The sequence below is a fragment of the Xiphophorus maculatus genome, chromosome 11, assembly GCF_002775205.1.
Source record: "Xiphophorus maculatus strain JP 163 A chromosome 11, X_maculatus-5.0-male, whole genome shotgun sequence".
NCBI classification, from domain to species: Eukaryota; Metazoa; Chordata; class Actinopteri; order Cyprinodontiformes; family Poeciliidae; genus Xiphophorus; species Xiphophorus maculatus.
Window position 1 is genome coordinate 17,792,705 of NC_036453.1, and position 21,098 is coordinate 17,813,802.

General features: G+C 38.6%; 2 protein-coding genes across 5 annotated transcripts; one reads left to right on the forward strand and one right to left on the reverse strand.

Moving 5' to 3' along the window:
* Positions 1-60: 60 nt before the first annotated feature.
* Positions 61-11,350, reverse strand: LOC102236505 (transcriptional coactivator YAP1-like). 4 transcript variants are annotated; one of them, XM_023342187.1, is made up of 9 exons: positions 11,089-11,350; positions 10,511-10,743; positions 7,965-8,167; positions 7,254-7,408; positions 4,174-4,275; positions 3,842-3,939; positions 3,610-3,728; positions 2,549-2,649; positions 61-1,899 (listed from the first exon to the last, which is right to left on the reverse strand). In XM_023342187.1, the coding sequence occupies exons 2-9, from the start codon at positions 10,712-10,714 to the stop codon at positions 1,724-1,726; spliced, it is 1,158 nt and encodes a 385-aa protein (XP_023197955.1). In that variant the 5' UTR covers positions 10,715-10,743; positions 11,089-11,350; the 3' UTR covers positions 61-1,723. The 4 variants fall into 4 exon arrangements, with proteins under 4 accessions (XP_023197955.1, XP_023197954.1, XP_014326808.1 ...); XM_023342186.1 differs by having other exon boundaries at positions 3,610-3,764; XM_014471322.2 differs by having other exon boundaries at positions 3,610-3,734; positions 11,089-11,349.
* Positions 11,351-16,079: 4,729 nt separating this feature from the next.
* Positions 16,080-20,192, forward strand: angptl5 (angiopoietin like 5). Its single transcript, XM_005805850.3, has 8 exons — positions 16,080-16,291; positions 17,410-17,581; positions 17,670-17,773; positions 17,865-17,958; positions 18,239-18,342; positions 18,414-18,534; positions 18,701-18,886; positions 18,968-20,192. Exons 1-8 carry the CDS (start codon positions 16,235-16,237, stop codon positions 19,285-19,287), a joined length of 1,158 nt encoding a protein of 385 aa, XP_005805907.2. The 5' UTR covers positions 16,080-16,234; the 3' UTR covers positions 19,288-20,192.
* The last annotated feature ends 906 nt before the right edge of the window (positions 20,193-21,098 follow it).

The window sequence follows — 21,098 nt, forward strand, 5'->3', positions numbered from 1 at the left end:
TATTTAGAAAGCTAACTCTAAAAAACAAAAAACAAAATTATGAAGGTTTGGGATTTGAAGGCGGCTAGTTTGCCAAGTTAGACATTCCTTTCCACAAAACACTTGAATCTCACTTTCTGATGCTTTGACACCAACAACATTCACTGCCATGACTTTTGAGTGAAAAGCAGAATAAAAAGAAAATACTGGATCAAGAAATATTCAGTATATGGAACAGATTTTCAGAAATAAATGAAAAAGTAGCATCTAAAATGTTGGAAGTCAAGGAGAAAGTGAGAATTTTATACACTTTAAAGCTGATGAGATGAAAAAAGAGGCTGTCACTATTTGAGTGTCTTTCATATTGACCCATTGAATGGATACAGCTCAAACTAAAGATGGGGAATACTAGGAATGTTCCAATCCAGTATAAAGGCGTTATGGAATAATAATAATTGCAAAAATCTTAGGCTGTGAATATTATTCCTCATGCATTTCCTAGGTCAGATGGCAACTAGAGAAAATTTTTTGCAAAACAAGAGTTTGGTAGAATGAAAATGAAACAACTATCAGCACTGTGAGTTCATTAGAAATCCCAAATAAATACTGCACCTGTGAAGCTCATGTTCAATGCTGGCATGGAATAGAAGTCTACAATAAAAATATTGGAATAAACAAACAAACAAACAAAAAAACTAAATACTAAAAGTGTTTTAAAATTACCCAAATATTGGTGGACAATATCGATATGATTTTTTTTTTTCCGCAAGGTTTTTTTTAATCATTATTGAGAAAAGAAAATCTAAGAATCAAAAACAAACACGAAACAAAAAACTGATGAATCGTCCTTACAGTTTTCTGTGGAGATCCTGCATTATGTTGGACCTCACCCTGATCATGTGCTCATTTGCTTATATATTGAAGTCTCAAAGTTTTAAAAGTACATATTTAATGTTCAAAACTAATACATTGGCAGTATGCTTTCGAGTCGGCTGGATTTATTGATTCAGGCAGACAGATCCTGAGAATCTTTTACTTATTTTTAAACTTGCGCAACTGATGTAGGTTTAGGGAGGAAATGTTATTTTCTGACTCGCCACAAGAGGGCACCATTCCCTCCGTTTTAAGAAGAGATGCCCAGAGATTTCGAAACTATCGTAGTTTTTACCTAAAAAAATCCTTTGATTCTTTGCTCACTTTACGCCAAAAATGTTGTTAAAAGTTGTTTTAAAAAATACAACTCAGAGTACATGTAATAAAATCACAAGTTGCTCAGAGGTAGTAGCATGAGATGCTGCTTTTAACTTTCACAAGTCACTTGGCTAATTTAGGAGCATTAAACCTTTTTTTTTTTAAAAATGTTTTATTATTTTGTTAAATAAAATCTTTATGTTACATTAATGCTATTTTAACAGGTTTTGTGTTCAAACCTGTTTTGTGGCAATCCCAAGTGTGACTTTGGATGGAGGACCAGGATGAAAAGAAGAGGAGCATTTGCAAAAACCAGACCCAAAAAGAGAAAACCTCCAGCTTTTGTGAGAGTCATTTGTTTTTGTTTTTTTTTAACAAACGCCAGGAAGTGAATTCTGTAAGTAGATATCCATCACATACATCTGTAGCATATTCTCTCCGAGTAGCTGTTCTGCACCACTTTTAAATCCGACTCAAATTTTCCAGAATTCTCAGTCATGCTACTAAAGCTTGATTTCAAACCACACTCAAAACGGATGGCGGCTGCTTGCGTCTATAGCCAGGTGAGTAGGCTGTCCCTGTCCATGTGCGGCCCGGAGAGAACTGTGTCCATTTCCATCAACATGTCTGAAGTCAAACTGTCGGGGATGCCGGGCATCAGGTCCTCATTTATCGGCAGCACGGGCATCGACTCTTGCAGGCCCATTGAGGGAGGCTCACTTGAGTCACCTGAACAAATCACAGGCACAGAACGAGATGAATATTTTACTTTCCTTCATAAACCAGTTTTTACAATAACCTGTACAACTTACATACATTTATTGCACCATTGTACAAATGTTTAAAAAAGTAAAATATATTTGCTAACAAGCAGGGGCGCTGCCAGGAATCTTGGGCCCCCTGACAAAAATTTAAATTGGGCCCCCCTACGCAGCTGCTGATACAATTTCTTGAGTCTATCTGACCCATCAAAAGGGTCACAATTTTAAAGGCTTGCTTTCTTTGGTCCAATACTGATAACTAGCACAATATTTACAGCAAGTGAATTTTACATCCAACAGTCCGCATACAGTTTGCAAGTAGGCTGCTTAAATTTTTTCTATTAGTTTTAGATTACTGAAATGTCTCTCCCCACGAGCAACAGTCAAGCATTTCGGCAATATTAGCTCCAAGAGGAGGTGGAGCAGATCGATCTAAGGTTACTTGTCACATAGCATACTACCACGACATGGTGATAGGTTCAACAAATATGTAAAAAAACAAACAAACATATTCTTTATTTAAAGAATATGTTTTGAACAAATAAGAACAAAAATAAAAATAAAAATGTCATGAATTTGGATTGGTAGTTGATAAAAACAGCTATAAGGAACAATACCAGTGTCCATGTGATCCACAGAGCTCAACATGTGGTCCGACGTGCGTGATAAGCTGCTGACACTCAGGCCACTGTCAGTGCTTTCGTTGCGAGAGTGAGCCCTGAGTAAGAAACAAATAATTATGGGGTTAAAATAATCTTTTTCTTTCAGGTCTGGCCACCTTTTGCACTTAGAGAATAATTATTTCGGTCACCACAATTCAGCAAATGTATGAAAGAGTATAAAGGTGCTCAGAAGTTGCTGTAAGCCCGTATGAAAGTTTGAATTTAGTTTCTTTGAAGTTACTCTGATGCTGTGTCACATTTACCAGAAGTTTCAACCTGGATCAGGGAATCATGTTACAGCCAACATTACAACATTCCAGCTGTAAGGTGGGAAACTCCATGGGTTTTACTAATTGTTGTTCTGAGTGACAGACTAAAAACTACTGTGGGGAACCCCCCCCCCAAAACAAACCAATTCTCAGCATTTTATGCATTCAAAGGAAGATATTCCCAAATACGTCCCATCAGAAGGGAGGTTATTAATTTTAAATTGGGAACTTCATATATTCTCTGATGCATGGCTGCCATATTGGATTCTGCACGCTCAGTTTCCTTTTTGGGATTTCAATTTTTGGCACTTGAAGTAGTTTAAAAATTCAGGCATCTAAGTACTCAGTGCAAGTCACAGTGACACCTGACTGAATGCTACATACAGCGTTATTTGAGTGAATCCATTTTTTGACCTCAGGCCCTGGTCTTTTACTTCTACCAATTTATTATGTACTGTCTGACAATAGATTGGACAAGCCTGATTGCTTCAGAAAGAGTTTTGGGAACCTTTTTGAGCAACAACACAGTATCCAACGATTCTATATAAACACTATAAAACATCTTCACGCTATCTGCTAACTTTTATTCCTTTGTTAGCCCAGTAAATGCAATTTAGGGTCGGGAATAAAGATACATTTACAAATCTACTGGCACATATTTTTTTCTGAGTATTCTATGTATGAACAATACGACTGCAAATCGAGTACTTTTCACTAACTTGCAGTATTGTGTTAGTAAAGACGTACCCATTAAGGTTAGGCTCTTGGTTTAGGGCCCTGATCCTGATATCCACTGACGGGACAAGCATCTGTGCGCTTCTGTCATGGTCCATCCCGCCGGGCATCTGGTTGCTCCCTCCCGCCTCCTGCACCTGGATGCGTGTATGCTTAGTTTCATTTAACTTTAAAGAAAGCAGAAGTTTAGGATAACATTGAATATTTATGGAACGACTCGCTCCAGCTTGGTGTTCTCTATGACCTGTGGGGCAAATTGTGGAGGGATGCCCTGCTTCAGTCTGAGCTTTTCAAGTCTTTGCTGCATTGCCAAACTGAGGATGGCCGGGTTCACCTTCGGGGCTACGACACAAAAAAAAAACATTAAAAATATATGCATGAACTTCTTTGAAATGAAACATAAATCATACAGTGAAACAATTCATGAAGAATAGATTGTCCAACACTTTGAGATCCTTCTTTTTTTGCTGTCTTGTTGCCAAACATTGAGCTGTCCTATTAGCGCACATTGGAACACAATGTTTCTCATTGACAATTGTCAACTCAGGAGGCACAAAATCTGTTATAGTGTGCTACCTAGACGCGGGTCGTCCCATGTGGTGGCCTGATTTATGTGATCAATGTAGTACATCTCTCCATCTGTAGTCACAGCCTGCTCCCAGCCTTCAGGCAGTGGACCTGAACAGCAGTAAAAGTACAGAGTGAGAAGGCAAATGGTTGATGGAGCCAATGGAGTGTTGAGAGGAAAGTTTGTAGTTTGCAGATTTTAGGAAGAGAAATGAATCACTGCTTTATTTTATTTACAATTAAAAACATTTTTTTTAAAAACTGTATGTGCATTTTGCCTAACCTCAGTGTGTGTGTAAATGAACGTCCATCCTTAAAGGGTCTGCTCACCCAAATCACACTATAAAAATTTTAAAATACCTCTCAGAAGAAACAATGTCTCCAATGCTGGGAACATTTACAAAACAAGCCAACAGAAAGCAATCTGATTACGGCTTTGCCATAGTTGAGGATCTGGGTGATGTCCTGTAGTCCATTGTACATTCAGTTTGTTTTATACCAAATACGGAAAGCAATATTTGACTCATTAGATGGTGAAGAGTCAGTTGGGCCAAGGTAACGTTTAAAAACCAGGGGTTACGTTGGAAAAAAGTGTAAACCTTCTCATTTAACTCTGTGAACTTTGATTAGCAATGTTACGATCCAAAGAACTTTTTTCTTATGCTCCAACTTAAAACAATAAATCAAAATCCACCAAACCTACATTTTTTGCTCAATGCTTAAATTAAAGAACCATATTTCTTTTTACATTTTAGAACAAAAGCAAATGCACAAAGAAAATGTATAAATAATCTTGAGTGGGAAGTGACATATGTGTTCAAAACAAAGTAGATTGTCACCTAATAAAGACGAATATTCCTTGAAACATTCAATTGATTTGCTCAGACAAACAAATATGATTACAATATTTGCTATGATGATCTTGTGGTTAGCGCATTAAGTCTTCTCTGAGTGTCACAGTACAGGACAGAGTCTCATCCCCACAATCAATGATTTTAGTCTGATCCACAGGTTTTAATTGCTACTTCTTAATAGAAACATCCAGATGAGGCACTCGTTACAAAAGGAGAAGATGATAGATTCCTTTACTTTTTCACAGAAACCCTGTGGCAAACAAACAAACCCCAACATTGCCTCGACGTTTTTCCAACACCCAATCAAATAGTATCTAAGCAAGTAATTAACATTGCAAAAATGTATGTATGTGATTGAAACTTTTTAAATTTATGTTGATGTTTTAAAATCACTGCTTTTTATCATGTGCATGTTTTGTGAAGCTGTTTCACAGGCTTTGCACATTTCACTGTTGATCAAACAAATCTGGGTGTGAATGACCAAATGTTCACACAGCAGACAATAGTGGCGCGAAGCCAACTTCTCTACCAATGTATTACTGGTATCTGATTTTTTTATTTTTTAGCACAAATCAATTTTCTTCTCGATATCACACCCAGGTCGCTTAAATACACGCTCCCAAACTGGATCCTTATCTGATGTTGGTGCAACCAGCTGGAACGGTCATGTCACATTTCATCCAACTTTTAAGTCACTGAGGTGTGACAAACATCGCAATTTTATTGGGAGGAGTCGGCAAGTACCAAGGTCAGATGTAAACAATGGACTAAACAAGTATGGTGGAAAATGTTGATGGAACTAATCATAACTGCAAAAAATAAATAAATAAAAAAAACTCAGAATGAATGAAAAATAATAATAATAAAAAAACAAACTAAGATTGGAGTCTGCCAAGGATCTGAATTAAGACTTTATACATGCATAATGCAACTTTTTAAGCCTTTTTCACCACTTAAAACTACACTGACTGTAAAGGAGAGACAATACTAGCTGTCTGCCAGTACCGTGCAAACAGCAAAATATGAGGTGCAAAAACAATAGCTAAAAAGGCGGTAGATTAAAGTTTTGCATAGATTTCAAGTGGATTTATCAACAAGTCCTATCAAAGCATGCAGTAAACATGCTAGATTTAGCCTAAAACTTCAATTCATTGATTTATTGATGAAAGTAGTGTTGAGTCTTTACTTTAACGGAGTAAAGTCGGTCTTAGAGAAACATGAAATATAAAGGATGTTCAGCTGAAACTCAATCTGAGAATAAATATACGTTATTATCGAGAAAAATAGATTCTGAAACATCCTGAACATCATTGGTGAGCAAGTTAATAAGTGGCAGACGGACATGATAGTAATTAACATGGACACCAAATTATGTTACAAGGTGCTTTAACCTTGCTTCCCTGTTTTATGATTTTTATTTTAGCAAAAACGAATTTATTACTCTCTCAATTTTAAAAATAGGGACGCAGTTGCTGCACTACTCTACATTTTAGGCATCTAAGCTAACATAGGGGTAATATGGATGAAATGTAATGTGGCATTGTGCTGCCATTTGAAACTGCTGGGTTTTCAAGCAAGTAGATTAATTTTAACGTCACATCGGCCTGGCACTTAGCATTGGTAAACAATTCATCTTAATTGACTAATCGGTTCCAGGCGCAATGAATACTGATCTGGACATGCATGTTATTTCCTGCACAATGTAATATTTTGATGGGTGAAGCCCAACAAAGCTTTCAAACACCTTCTCCAAGCAGTTTTTCCTCAGAGAGAAGGTTTGTCAGTAACACTTAAAACCATTATGGGTCTGATAATGCCTAATAAGCAGGTGGATGACAACTGAAAGCAGAAGCCAGTGAGAAAGAGTTTTTATGAGAGCCTGATTGATGTTTAAAAAAGATCTTATAGGTTGTACTTAAAGTCAATGATCACGTGTTGCATCATCACATCCTGTGGTTGATTCTCTCATTTAAAGAAATACAATTTGGGTAAACTGACCCTTTAGACATTTATATCAAGCCAATAATGGAAAAAAAAAAAGACTTATAGAACCTGCATGATTCTTTTTTAATTTCACCCTGATGTAGGTTCACATATTAAGCCTGATCATTTTTTCAAAGCAGAGGCATTAGTGCAAGCAACCCAAAGAGAATCCCAAAGGAACAACACCCAACACACTCCAGGTCAGAGGAAGACAGACGACAACAAAAAGGGTACAGCACTGCAGTGTGATACCTGTCTCAGGAACAATATTTTTTGGTTGCGTAGTGGGAGCTGGGTTGCTGAAGGAGTGGGCGTGGCTCGGGGTGCAGGCGATCTGATGCTGGGCTGCAGCCGACTGAAGCTGCGAGAGGCGGGGGTCCTGCCATGTGGTCGTCCTGTGCACGTGGCTGAAGAAAAGAAACACACACACACACACACACACACACACACAGCAAGCGATGCATCTATTAAACCGCAGTAACCTGAAGGGCGAGGAGCGTTCTCCCTCAGACTCGCTTTACCTGTACGACCAGATGTGCTTGCACATCAATCTCAGGCTTTTCACAGAGCAGGAAACGTGCTCTCATGAAGGTGAAACCCAACAGGCCACAGAACTGGTTCAACTGTTTCCTGTCTGCAGGAGTTTTAATCCTGTGTACAGCTCTGCCACTTTACTTTTAGAAAAATGAGAACATCTTGTGTGGCAAAAAATAAAAATTAAAAAAAGCTTTTAGAAAACCCCCCCCAATATTTTGAATCATATCAGAGCTGGAATGATCCTTTGGGACATCTATCAGCCTAAAATATTAAGGTCGCCACTTTCCAGTTCCAAAATCTGCTGATTCAGAAAATGTCTTGCACAACCTGCTTTCGGAAACTGTCATCCGGCACAGAAACCCTTTTTAAAGAAAACCTGCAGAGCCAGAGATGCAACACAGCGATAAAGCTGGAGGAAGCCCTTACTTGATGAAGTACCGTTGGCCAGTGGACGTCTTGGCCATCTCCCAACCGTCGGGGAGTGGCACATCATCGGGTATGATTGGTGTGGCCGCTGCATCTGCATCTGCTTGAGCAGAGAGGGAGTTGACTGGGAGGGAGGCCGGGGAGGAATGAGCGCGGACGTGATGAGGGGCGAGGGAGCCGCACAAGCCTCCGTCTGAACTGGCCTGACGAGAAAGGAGCAGGGTTAGCAAGTCTGCAGCAGAGTGACAAACGGCAATCCGAAACATAAACTGAGAGCAAAAACAAAGCAAGTTCAAATGGGTAACGAAAGCTAGACTGTACAAGACTTGCTTCTCACACTGGACAGTCTCACCGCCAAATGGTTTCATTGCAAAAAAAAAGTACACTGGAAAGTGGCAGGATTTTGTGATGCATCATTTCAAAACTTTTTTCCTCCTTTAACGTGGCATTTATCCTCCATAATTCAACCGAAAAACAAATAAGCTGTATTGACCTGTCTGCATAAGTGTACACACACTTAACCCAAAGCCTAAGCAGCTTTTGATCAAGTTCAACATTTAGTTTTCCTTGGCAAGAGTCCATCAGCGTCCCTCAGCTTCAGTTTTCAATATTTACCTCTTCTGCCTGACAAAAGTTTCCAAATCATTTAGATTATGAAGACGTATCTTTAGTTAATGAACTAAACAAAAGAAAACAAACTCAAATTTTTATTTACAAAAGATGAAGTAATCCCAGAGCATGATGCTGCTACTACCACGTTTATGCTTCACTGTTGTTTTCTTTGGAATTGTGGATCAAAATTCAGGTTTGGTTTCATTAGACCACGAGTGGCTAAGGCTTTGGAAGACTTCAGTAAAGTTTGGATGTTTTCTTTGGAAGAAAAGACCTCTGTCTTACAAACTTATCTTTCATCTGACACTTTTCCAATAAAGGACACACACATGTGAAGCACATCGAGCAGAAACTCCTGCAGCTCCCTCACTGTTGCCGTCCGGCTCTAGGCACTGTCTCTGAAAGGTTTTTGTTTCGTCTTTCCATCAGTTGTGATTTCACTCTCTTCTCATATTTTCTTTAAGCGTGTTGTTACTGTGCCATGGTGTGAATTTATAATATGGGATTGTGTTTCTGACTGACACATTTGTGCAACAAGATCTTTTGATCCGTTGTTCCGTCTCTCCAGACGTTAGTCTGCAGGATGCAAATGAACAAATGCTATCAAAATCCTTCTACAGTAGCAGAAATTTACTTCTGCTTAAACAAGTTAACTTTAAATGGTAGCAGGTATGTACTAAAGGGACAAGATAATGTAAGTAAATAAAAAAAAATAAATTAAACTTCATTTATGTGAGGTTATTCACAGGTGTGCATCCACACGGAGCCTAAGAGCTTTTTTTGGTTTTACATTGTTGTACCTTACTGATTGGCTTGATTTTCTGTTAAAGTGTGCAGGATTTTTGTCACAACAAAATCATAAACATATTTTAAATGATTTATGATTTTTTTAATATAAAAATTATTTGAATTTTAAAAGGGGTTAATGCAGGTTAGCGTCCCCTCTGTAGTGACTTCGACTTTTTTTTTTAAGAGTGACAAAACACTAGCCGGAACATGCTACAGTCTGATATCTAGGGTTTAGATGTCCTAAAATGAATCTCTTGCATGTGTTAGGTGCCGTAAACAATTCAAGCAACGATTGCACTCGTTCACAGCTGGTGAAGCTCTGCTTGTCACTTTCTGTACCTTTTTGTGTTCATTCGAGATTTTCCCACAACTGGACCGCAAGTGACAAGGAGACGAAATCAGCTACAAAAGCGCAACATGAAGAGTTCTGATAATGGCAAAACTGAGTGACCTTTCGTGGTTGTAGTTCTGAGTGCAACAGTTTGTGTCAAACTAAGAAAATGCAACTTGAAATGAATTCAGCAGAGACATTAAACCCTGAATTAGATTTCTTGCAGCCCTGCAGCGATGCACAATGTCCAGTTTGAGTATTGCAGCATCTGTGTATTCTTTGTCACCTTAGGTGGTTTGTGCCTTGCTTTTAATGCATGGTGATCAATTTTACAGCAGTAAAATGTCTGTAGAACATTCGGATGTTTTAAACTGTCCACGCAGCTGCACAGGCCAGAGAAAATAATTATGAAGCTCTGGATCTAAAAAGAGAAATGGTTACTGCTATGTTAAGATGTGAGGACTCTGGACTCCCTAAACACTGGTACAAAAACCAGCGGATCATATTGTTCTTGTTGTTAAAATTTCTATTTGCAAAGTATTTGGTGAACACAGTGGTTTTAAATAGGGGTCACGACCTTCTGACATCTTCTGAAATGAAACTATAAGAGTAAATTGATTACGGCAAAAGCATTTTAATGCTGTGACAGATAAAAACTGTATTTATAAACAAATAATAATAATAATAATAATAATAATAATAATAATAATAATAATAACAACTTTTCCAATATCTAAATTCATTCACTAAATATTGGTGAATTTTATGCAACAATAGACATCCTGCAGCGTAAAGCAGCTTGCAGTAATATTACTTGTCTGGAGTGGCCCCTGGGCTCCGGCGGCTTGAAGAAAGAGTCCGGAAACTTCCTCATCCTCATGGGCACGGACGGGGGCTGCCTGGTCGCCTTGCTGGGGTTCATCACCGCGTTGAAGAGGGCCTCCAGCTCCGTCTTGGAGTCCCCGCGGACGTGCACGACCTGCTGCCCCGCCGGAGGCGCGCCGCGGTGCGCGTCCATGTCGCCCAAAGTTTGGAATCGAAACGTATCTGTAGAAAAAGTCCGCTCATGTAAAACAGACGAAGAGTAAAACGCAGATTGCCGAGAAAAAACGGGGTTGGATGCGCCTGTGTGCAACAGTTCTGATCAGATTTGTTTACACTTTCAGACCCCCCCTCCGTCTTCTTTTAAACCCCCACCCCATTTGAACTTTTCGCGTCGCTGCCTCGGTGTTTGAAGCTCGAACTTCTCCAAGTTATTTAGCAACAGGGGGAAAAAAAACACACCAAGCGTCAGGTAACGTGGTCGAAATGGTGTTATTTAAGCCAAGATCGCGGACAAAAAAAAAAAAAAAAAATCAAATCTCGGCAGAGCACAACATGCCTCCCACATACCTCAAGCAGCCAGAGCGTCCCCACTCCTCCTCCTCCTCCTCCTTCTCCTCCCCTGTGTGTTTCTGCAGGGAGAAAAAGAAATCCCAGTCTGGAAAACGCTCAAGCCGACTCTGTTTTCCCCGAGACGGACGGTGGAGTAAAAACCCTGTAAAGGGCGAGGCAGGGCGCACAACAAAACTGGCCGGGGAAGAGCGATTTCACCGAGACCTCTAAACTTTTCCCATCCAGCGTTTCAGTCCAGATTCATGTGATAGTGCGGAGGGGCGGGGTTGTTGGGTTTAAAGCTGCCGCAGTCGCAGGGCAAATATTTCACACTCAAGACAGATATGTAAACCATCGCTGGTGAAAACTTCAAGAAAAGCAGGAGTTTATTTACAGAGCTGGTCAGCTGGAAAACCCAAATAATCACATTTACTCTGTGTTTAGTTTATATTTTAAATCCAGCTTGTGCATTTTCCAGTCGTTAAGAGGTAGAGAGTGAAGTACTGCAACAACCTCAGGTAATCTCATAGAAGGGCCGCATTAAGTCCTTCTTTTTCCCCGACTCTGGGTCTGGAGGGTCTTATGTATTTTTTTGGGTGGGGGGGGGGTTGGGTAGGGGAAATTGGGAAGTTGCGCGGAGAAAACATCCGCCCCATGATGAGGCCAACCCAGCCGGAGCCTGTTTGTCCCGTGCAGGCTCAAGCCGCAGTGTAGCGCCCCCTGGCGGAAAACACGCACCAGCGAGTCCACAATTCAGCAGCTGCTGGTAACTACTGACGGCCAAAAGTATGAAGTCCCAAAAGTGTTATTATTCAGGGATATATTTTCGGAGTTGTGTAGTCAGTGAGTTACATTTACTCAGTTACATTTACTTGAGTAACTATTTTTTTTTGATATAATGTACTTTTAGGAGTATTTTTTTTGCTACGCTGTACTTTACTTTTACTTGAGTAATTTTATTATGAAGTATTTCTACTCTTACTTGAGTAAAATGTCTGGATTTTCTACCCACTGAATAAAAAACAAAGATATTTTAACCAAAAATGCACCAGACACAAACACACACCTGCAGTTCTTTGCAACAGTTTCATAAGTTTTTAAAAAAAATTGAAATTAACTGATTTGGAAAAATTTCTCTTGCCTGATTTTGTAATTTTTTGTTACTTATATGAATTATTGACATTTTTGTACCTTAAAACACCAAAATGTCTGCTTAACTTTATAATTTGGTCCATCTGATTGTGTAATTTTTAAATATTAGATTTGATTTGATCAACTACTCTTTACTTTTTTACCAAATACCTTTTTACTCTTACTTGAGTAATTTCTTGGATGACTACTTGAGTAAAAATGTGTTGAAGTAGTGCTACTCTTTCTTAAGTACAATTTTTGGGCACTGTTATGCCTTTAGAAAATTTATTTCTGCTTAATTTCAAAATGTTTAAATTCACATTTGAATATTTATTCAGTCAATCTAATGAAAATGATTTTCTGTGGCTAAGTTATTAAGCGGCCGAGAGGTTTTTGTTACACTAGGATCTGTTTAAGTTCTGTTTAAGTTTAAAAAAAATTAAAAACAATAGGACAGTGTAAAGCACTGGTAAATTGTTCCCTCTACAAAAAGAGAAGAACAAAACATTGTGTCATAAAGCCATCAGAGTCTGACTGATCGGTACTGTGTGATTACTCCCTTCCTTGTTTCAAGAAGGAGCTGCAAACATTGAAGGTGAAGAAAAGGTCGACAGAAACTTTCCCGGCAAGTTGCTCATTGTCAGGGAAGCCAGATGCTCTGCTCTGCATAGCATCAAACTTGACATATGTTCCATATTTCTATGTTTGTAGTCACCTGCGTAGACTTTCTTTCTTTCTTTCTTCTTTTTTAACTGTGGAACGAAGAGATTATTTCGTTCCACAGGTCATTGCTGCCTTCTTCAGCGATGTCAAATACATTCAAATAGTAAAACATGCTTTTTTTTTTTAGGCTGTTTGAGTTACAAGTCAGGGGTTTTGAGTCAGTGTTCACATTCATTCCTAAACTCTGTGTAAAGTGATTATATCTTACCAATCCCATTTTATAAACAGGTATCACATACATCATGAAATAAATTGCCAGTTGAGAAGCAAACTGCTAATAAGTTCAGTAAAATAAATTTGATCATTTTGCCACGAAATTTAGCTTTAAATAAGTTGCATTTTGGTTGAGTTACTTTAAAATTGTGATCATTTTCTGCAATATAGCTATAGGTTACATCTAAACAGAAATTTAGCAACACATTGATAAGATACATTATTGTGAAACACTCCTGTGGACAACAGGTGGCACTGTCTCCTTTTTTACATTAATTTCTTCTTTAATTTTTAGGTAGTCCTTTATTCACTATAAAAAGTTGAGAGCTAAATACTGTTAGAAATGTAAATGTTGCTCTTGTGTTCTCTGTCTTTGTGTTGTTCTTTTCTATCAAAAAATTTGCTCACTGAATAAAAGCTGAAAGTAAACCAAGACAAATGTTTTGTGAGCAGCTTAATACTCGTAGATGATCACTGCTCTCTAATCGTGGTTCTTCATTTTTATTTTCACTGATTCCTTCATTCTTCTTGGTTTTTAAGCTGCTTTCCCAAACAGCAGCAATATTGGTGTGAGTTGCCTCCTCACATCAAATAAAGATAGCATTGTAGTAGCAAATTGTTTAACATTAATTTGAGAGAATTGTCATACATGGCAAAGATTCGAATCCGTTAATAGTGATTGTACAGCCCAATCAACCTACTGAGAATATTTGAAATCAGAAAGGATATTTTGCAATATCTTCACAAATTTAGATAGAGATAAATATTACTACTTCCTAAGCCACATACCTAATAAAAGTAAACTACAGCATTCACAAATCTACTACTGGTAGCAAACTGGAATTAGTTTCGCTATCAAATCAATCAATCAATCAATCAATCAAATTTTATTTGTATAGCACATTTCAGCAGCAAGACATTTCAAAGTGCTTTACATCATTACAAACACAGAAACACAATGCAAGATAGAATCAAAAATCAAAACAAAGCATTAAGTCAAGTTCCATCAATAAATTTGTAATTGATTACATTTCAAATACAATTCTAAACAGGAGGGTTTTTAATCAAGATTTAAAGGAAGTCAGTGTTTCAGCTGTTTTCTGGTTTTCTGGAAGTTTGTTCCAAATTTGTGGTACATAGATGCTGAAGGCTGCTTCTCCTCGTTTGGTTCTGGTTCTGGGGATGCAGAGCAGACCAGAACCGGAAGACCTGAGAGGTCTGGAAGGTTGATACAACAACAGCAGATCTTTAATGTATTGTGGTGCTAAGCCGTTCAGTGACTTATAAACTAACAACAGTATTTTAAAGTCTATTCTTTGAGCTACAGGGAGCCAGTGGAGGGACTTTAAAACTGGTGTTATGTGCTCTATCTTCCTGGTTTTAGTGAGAACGTGAGCAGCAGCATTCTGGATCAGCTGCAGCTGTTTGATTGATTTGTTGGACAGACCTGTGAAGACGCTGTTGCAATAATCAATACGACTGAAGATGAACGCATGGATGAGTTTCTCTAGATCTGGCTGAGACATTAGTCCTTTAATCCTGGAAATGTTCTTCAGGTGATAGAAGGCCGACTTTGTGACTGTCTTTATGTGGCTCTGGAGGTTGAGGTCAGAGTCCATCACTACTCCCAGGTTTCGGGCCTGATCGCTGGTTTTCAGTTGTAATAACTGAAGCTGTGCATTGACTCTAGATCTATAACTCTAGATCTATAACTCTAGATCGTTCCTCTTTAGGTCCAAAAATAATAACTTCAGTTTTGTTTCTGTTCAGCTGGAGAAAGTTTTGGCACATCCACAAATTTATCTGCTCCTAAGCATCTGTTCAGTGATTGGATGGGGTCAAAGGTCACCTGGTGACATCGTAATGTAGAGCTGTGTGTCATCTGCATAGTTATGGTAGCTAATATTATTTCCTGTTATAACCTGAGCTAGTGGGAGCATATAAATATTGAATAAGAGGGTCCTAGGATTGAACCTTGGGGTACCCCACATGTGACCTTTGACCTCTTTGATGAGAAGTTTCCAATTGAAACTAAATGAAAAGATCGCTAGCATCTTTTCATTTTGTATACTTTGTCATGCAGAGGCATTGTGTTTTTAAAAAAAAAAATATATTTATTTAGCTGTTCTAAACATTAAATCACAAAAAATGTAACAAGCTGTAATAATAAGCATGGTTCCTGAAATAGCTTAGATCCTCCTTACTAGGCCTTTATTTATTCCCTTGATCTTCATGAGTTCACCCGTTATTGACATGCACACACTGTTTTTGAGCAGCATGTAAAATTGCACAGATGTGGGGTCCCTGAGGCAACAGCGCCATGCTTTTTCCACATTCCTCTTTCTGATCATGGCTGCAGACTCACAGAGGCCTGGAGCAGCAGTGATCCTTTTCCATTGGCACGCTCAGCAACGTTTTCCAAGGAAGCGACAGACTCCAGCTGGACTCTTCCTGGCATTTTCAGCTGTTCTTTTGCTTTTTTTACTTTCTTCACTGCTTAAATGCCCAGTTTACTGGAATAATTGGTCTTGCTCTATAGGAGGCTTTTGACTCAGTGCTTAGGGTTGGAGGAAACATGAGCACAAGTAACAAACACCCTGCCCCGTCTGCACCCTACCTTCAGCTGCGGCTCCCACGCAGCGACACAAGCCAAGACTGGGGGTTCAATAAAACAAGCTGCACTTTTTTTTTTTTTTCTCCCCACATCTGTTTCTCATGCTGGCGGCAGGATGTAACCCTTAAAACAACAATGTCTGGTTAAGAGACACACCACATAGAAAAGTAGTAGCTCCAACACGAAACTAAAAATCTGCACATTCAGCTCCTTCTGGGAAACGTAATCAGATTTTCATTAGCACCCTTCTTTAACTCGTCTGATGTAACGGGAGTTTACAAGAAAGTGGGAGTAGCATCAGCCAGTCAGTCACTCCCACTGTCACGTGTGAGAGGAACTGAGGAGAAAGTGAAAAGGGGGTTTGGAATACGAACAGTAGATGTGGACAGTTTGTGGAAAAAAAAAAATAGGTATAAATGAAGAAGTTGGTGGGAAGAGCTCCGCCCCCTCGCTTCGTGAGGAAATAATCACAGTTGGACTGGGATGATGTGGGCAACAACTGTCCTCCTGCTGCTCCTGCCTCAGCTGGTTTCCTCCACAGTATGTATATGCATGTTGAAAATTGTTCATCTGTTTTCGCATTTCTGTATTAGGAAACATTTATTAGGATTTATGGAAGGCAGAGTAATGCAGAACCCATAAGCTGTCAGCGACAGGCCCAAACAAGCTGCTTTATTCGGTTTGCGTTTGTCATTGTTTGAAGAAAACATTTATATTCTATAAAGAAAATAGAAAGTTAGAGAACCCATCTTAAATTTTATTGAGATAAACACTGTTTTAAATATGAAGGATGTTTTGTCAAAACTTTATCCCTAAAAAACACCCAATATTTTAATCTGAGATATTTGAATTAAGGTCTAAGAAAATTGTGCTTTTGACATTCTCAGACATTATAATGTGTTTAATGGTATTTTCACCATATAATTAAACAAATCTATATCCCAGCTACCATTTATCCCAGTAAGCTCCAGATCAGTTTGCTACTTAGCCATTTTATGCCTCAGTCTTATTCGCTTTTATGTCCGCAAACCAACCATTTTATTCCAGTAAACTTAACTAAAGCATAATAATGTATGTCTCATCAGTGAATAGCTTTCTTGAATTTTATAAATAAAAAAGACAAAAAACGATGCTCAAATCTCTTGTTGCATTTCAGTAGGGTTTAATGTTACAGAGCATAACCAATGACTGATCAGTCACTTTCATAAGACTACTGATTATTACTTGAAGCTACTCCAAACCACTTCCCACAAAAGTAGGAACAAAATATCCTAAAGATACAAATTTACACCTGGTTGGACCCTGAAAATGACAGCTTTCTGGGTACAAAATAGGTAAAACTGCCGATGTAGCAAAAAGAAAAGACGTGAAATGATAAAGATGTCTGTTTTTTGCTTATTACACTTTGACAGCGTAATATTGCTAGCCACTCTGTAAATTAGATTCTCAAGTTTTTAAAAAGCAGAATAAATATTCTCCAGCAGATGCTCGGTTTCCCATATAATGAGGAGTTTTTTGAAAAGCTCTAAAAATAAATAGCAATATCTCGTAACATTTAACCTAACATAAAAAATGAAGGCAAAACGTTCTAGTGTTTTTCTGATCGCAGGCAGTCTGTGTGCTATCTGATCAAACTGTATTCTTCTGTTTACCTGTAGACTGAAGGCACCACTGGCCATTTAAACCAATCAGAGACAGTAAACGAGGAACTCTCTGACTCACCCGTCAAAGGCCAAAAGGCTTTCAGGCAGACCAAAGGTCACGATGCGTGCTCCATCCCATGTGACATCACCGTCAAACTCCTCCGGGATGAAAAACACTCAATCTGTGGTGGGGTTTTTATTTTGTTCTTGTAACATTGCTAGCTCTCTCATCAATATTGGCTGCTCACTAAGCAAGTCTGTTTCTATGTGTGCAGGCCAGCTGCAGCAGTCCCTGCTGGCATTTGGACGTAGCACCCGAAAGCTAATCAGGGATGTGATGGAGGAGCAGCAGAGAGGCTTAGATGTCCTGAGTGGTCAGGTAAAACCTGGTTAGGATTTTCTGGTTTGATGAGGAGACTTTTAAAGGAATTAACTGGCCAGTAGTGAGCGCTGCTGTGTCACATTTCCAGGTTTCAGAACTGATGAGCAAAGTGCAGATGCTCAGCTCCGAGGTCCAGAGAAGCAACACTGAGATGTACTCGATAAAGCCTGTTCAGTCCCACGGTAACACACATGCTCCTTCATACAACATGCAGGCTGAAGGGTTATTTTCTATCTTAAATAAAATCCAAATAAATACGCTTAAATTGGTGGATGTAATGTGACAAAATGTGAAAAAGTGCAAGTGCATCATATCTAAATCAGGTAAAGGTAGAATTAAAAGCCAAATGTAAATAGGAATTATTAATGTGCAAAGTGAGATTTTTATCAGGGAACCCCTTTAGTTGTTAGCAACAATGGCTCAAATGTTTTCTTGAATTTGATCGCTTGTGCTTTTGATCAGGACGGGACTGCAGTGACATCAAGGACAGCCTGATGTCAGTCGTCCCAAAGATCCCCAGTGGTATTTACATAATCCATCCAGAAGAAACAGATTCTTCTTTTGAGGTACAAAATGAATTTAGGCATTCCCCGTTTGGCCAGTTTTTATCGTTAAAACCTAAACAAATGATGTTAAGGTGTTCTGTGAGATGGACTACATGGAAGGTGGCTGGACAGTGATGCAGAGGAGGACCGATGGATTGAATGACTTCAAACGATCCTGGGCTGATTACATTGATGGCTTTGGAAACCTTGCAGGTTGTGCATACATGTATTCATTATCATTCGAGAATCAGGTTTATCTTAAAACCTTTTCGTCAGAAAGACAAATCCAACTCTTTCTCCTATTTTATCAAACCAGGAGAAGCCTAAAGCTCCAGTGGAGTTTGATCCTCATCAAATTTCTCCTTCTTTGGCTCTATAGGAGAACACTGGTTGGGTCTGAAGAAGGTTTTTCACATCGTCAACCAGAAAGATGCTCGCTTCCAACTTCACATCGCTCTAGTGTCCAACAACGACGTCACGTCTTATGCTTCCTATGATGACTTCCGCCTCGACAATGAAACCCAGTTCTTCAGAATCCACCTGGGCAGATATGCAGGCAGTGCAGGTATGACAAAACAAGGAAGACATCTACAGTTATTTTCAAAGCGTTTGATATGTGGCGTTATGCATGTGTGTTTTTGCTCAGGCGACGCTTTCCGTGGCTTTGAGCAGGAGCAGAACCAGGACACAGCTCCATTTAGCGCTGCGGACGTGGACAACGATGGCTGCAACCCGTCATGCAGCTTTGCCAACAGGACGGTGGAGAGTTGCAGCATCCTGCACAACCACACAGGGTGGTGGTTCAACCAGTGCGGACTGGCAAACCTCAACGGCTCCCCCGAAGACGGAGAACAGAACCAGGGGAAGAGGACGCACATCCTTTGGGACACCTGGAGGCAGAGTGGAGTCCCTTATGCCATCAAATCCGTTACGATGAAGATCAGAAGGCTTGCAACCAACAACTGACACCTAATGAAGAGGGATGAAGCATTGATGGGCCTCTGACAATTTTACTAATACAGCAAATATTCGGTAGTGCAAAATATTACAACTTATACTTGAACTTAGATAATACTTTCAAAGAACCTTTCTAAAAACTTAGCAGATACTTTCAGGAACTTAACAAGCACTTTCTGAAACTTTCATGAATTTTGGCAGATACTTTTAAGAGCTTTTTTAATCAAGCTTTCTTGAAACTCCTGAGGTACTTTCTGGAACTTTTCTGGAATCTACCAAGTACTTTTCAAACATTTTATAGAGCTTTTCCTTTATTTCCATTCAAATTCCATGGAAGTACCTGATGAGTTTTGAAAAAGTCTCTTTGAAGATCTGCAAAATTTACGGAAGATTACCTCAAAGTTCAACAAAAGTATTGTTATTTAGTGCTAAAGAATGTTTACTGTAATTATGATCTTAAACTATTACTACAGCTAATTTTGTTTTGTCTAAAGAGGACAAATCTATGCATTAAACTCTGCCACAAATGCCATTAACAATTGATCACTGTTACAATTAACCTGATGTGCACATAAATTCTGTGATTTTTGTTAAATTGTGCTAGTTCTTTTTAACTGCCATAATTTTTTCTACGTAACCTATCTTTATTTGTTACATTTGATTCTAAATGTTAGTTAAGAAAAACTGCAATAACAAACATGAATCCCGTGTCACCATCTACTTCTTCATCAAGAGGAAATGAAAACAGTCAAGCCGAAGCTTTTTATAGTTGGTTTTTATTCAAATGATTTTAAGATTTTACTCATTACAAGTGGACAATAAAGTCATTCTGCATTTATATGTCGTATATCAAGCGTTGTTGAAAGATTGAATTTAAGGAAGCCATAAATCATTTTAAAAAATTCACTGTCTCATCATGTCTCGGCTGATTGAAAGCTAATTTTTAAACAGAAAATGTGGAGATACCTGAGATGTAGGGTGAACCTTCCGCTATTTTAGTACTTAAAAGTCTAGCACTTAAATAATATTAAATGAAATATATTTGATCAAATCAGATAAAGAAGAGCAAAAATCTATGGAATTAGCTGGGTTAAAATCACCCAAGCAGAACAGCAACAAAAAACAATTATCTAAAAGGAGAGTAGCAGCCTTCACACTTATACTGCTGGGTTAAATTAGTGACCTCTTAGGAGAAATACAGACCAATAGTGGTGCATTTAGTTCCTCTGTTGCTTTGGAGCAAGCAGGTCCTGGGTTCAGATTTTTTGTATGTTGTCCTCATGCAAATGTGGTTTCTCTCTGGGCTATCAGGCTTCCTCCCACACTGCATAAGTATAACTGTAAGGTCAACGGGTCAATCGAAATTCTTAGTAATGAGTGTGTGTGTGTGTGTGTGTGTGTGACTGAGTGTCAAAGCATAAAGATTAAGTCTTTGATGCACTCCTTAAAGTGATGACAGAATCAGAGTCAAGAATCTTGAGAATACTATCAACTTCTTACTGACTTTAGTGCAATTATTACAAAATAAAATTAACACTGTCGCTATTTGCAACTAAAAGTAAATGTCTTAAATTGTGTTTAGCATAAAGGTTATTTAGTGTGCTTAGTGCGGTTGCAATTTCAGAGAAGCAGCAACAGGTGAAACAGATTTTGATTAAAAAAAAGAACCAATTCAGTCCAGCAGGTGGTGCTAATGACCCCAACTTTAATACGTCATGAACCTAAACATTTTAAATGCACAAACAATTAAAAAAAGCAATATAAAAATGATCAAGAATCAGAATTGAGTTTTAAGAAATGTGCAGTAATAGTGGTCAAAA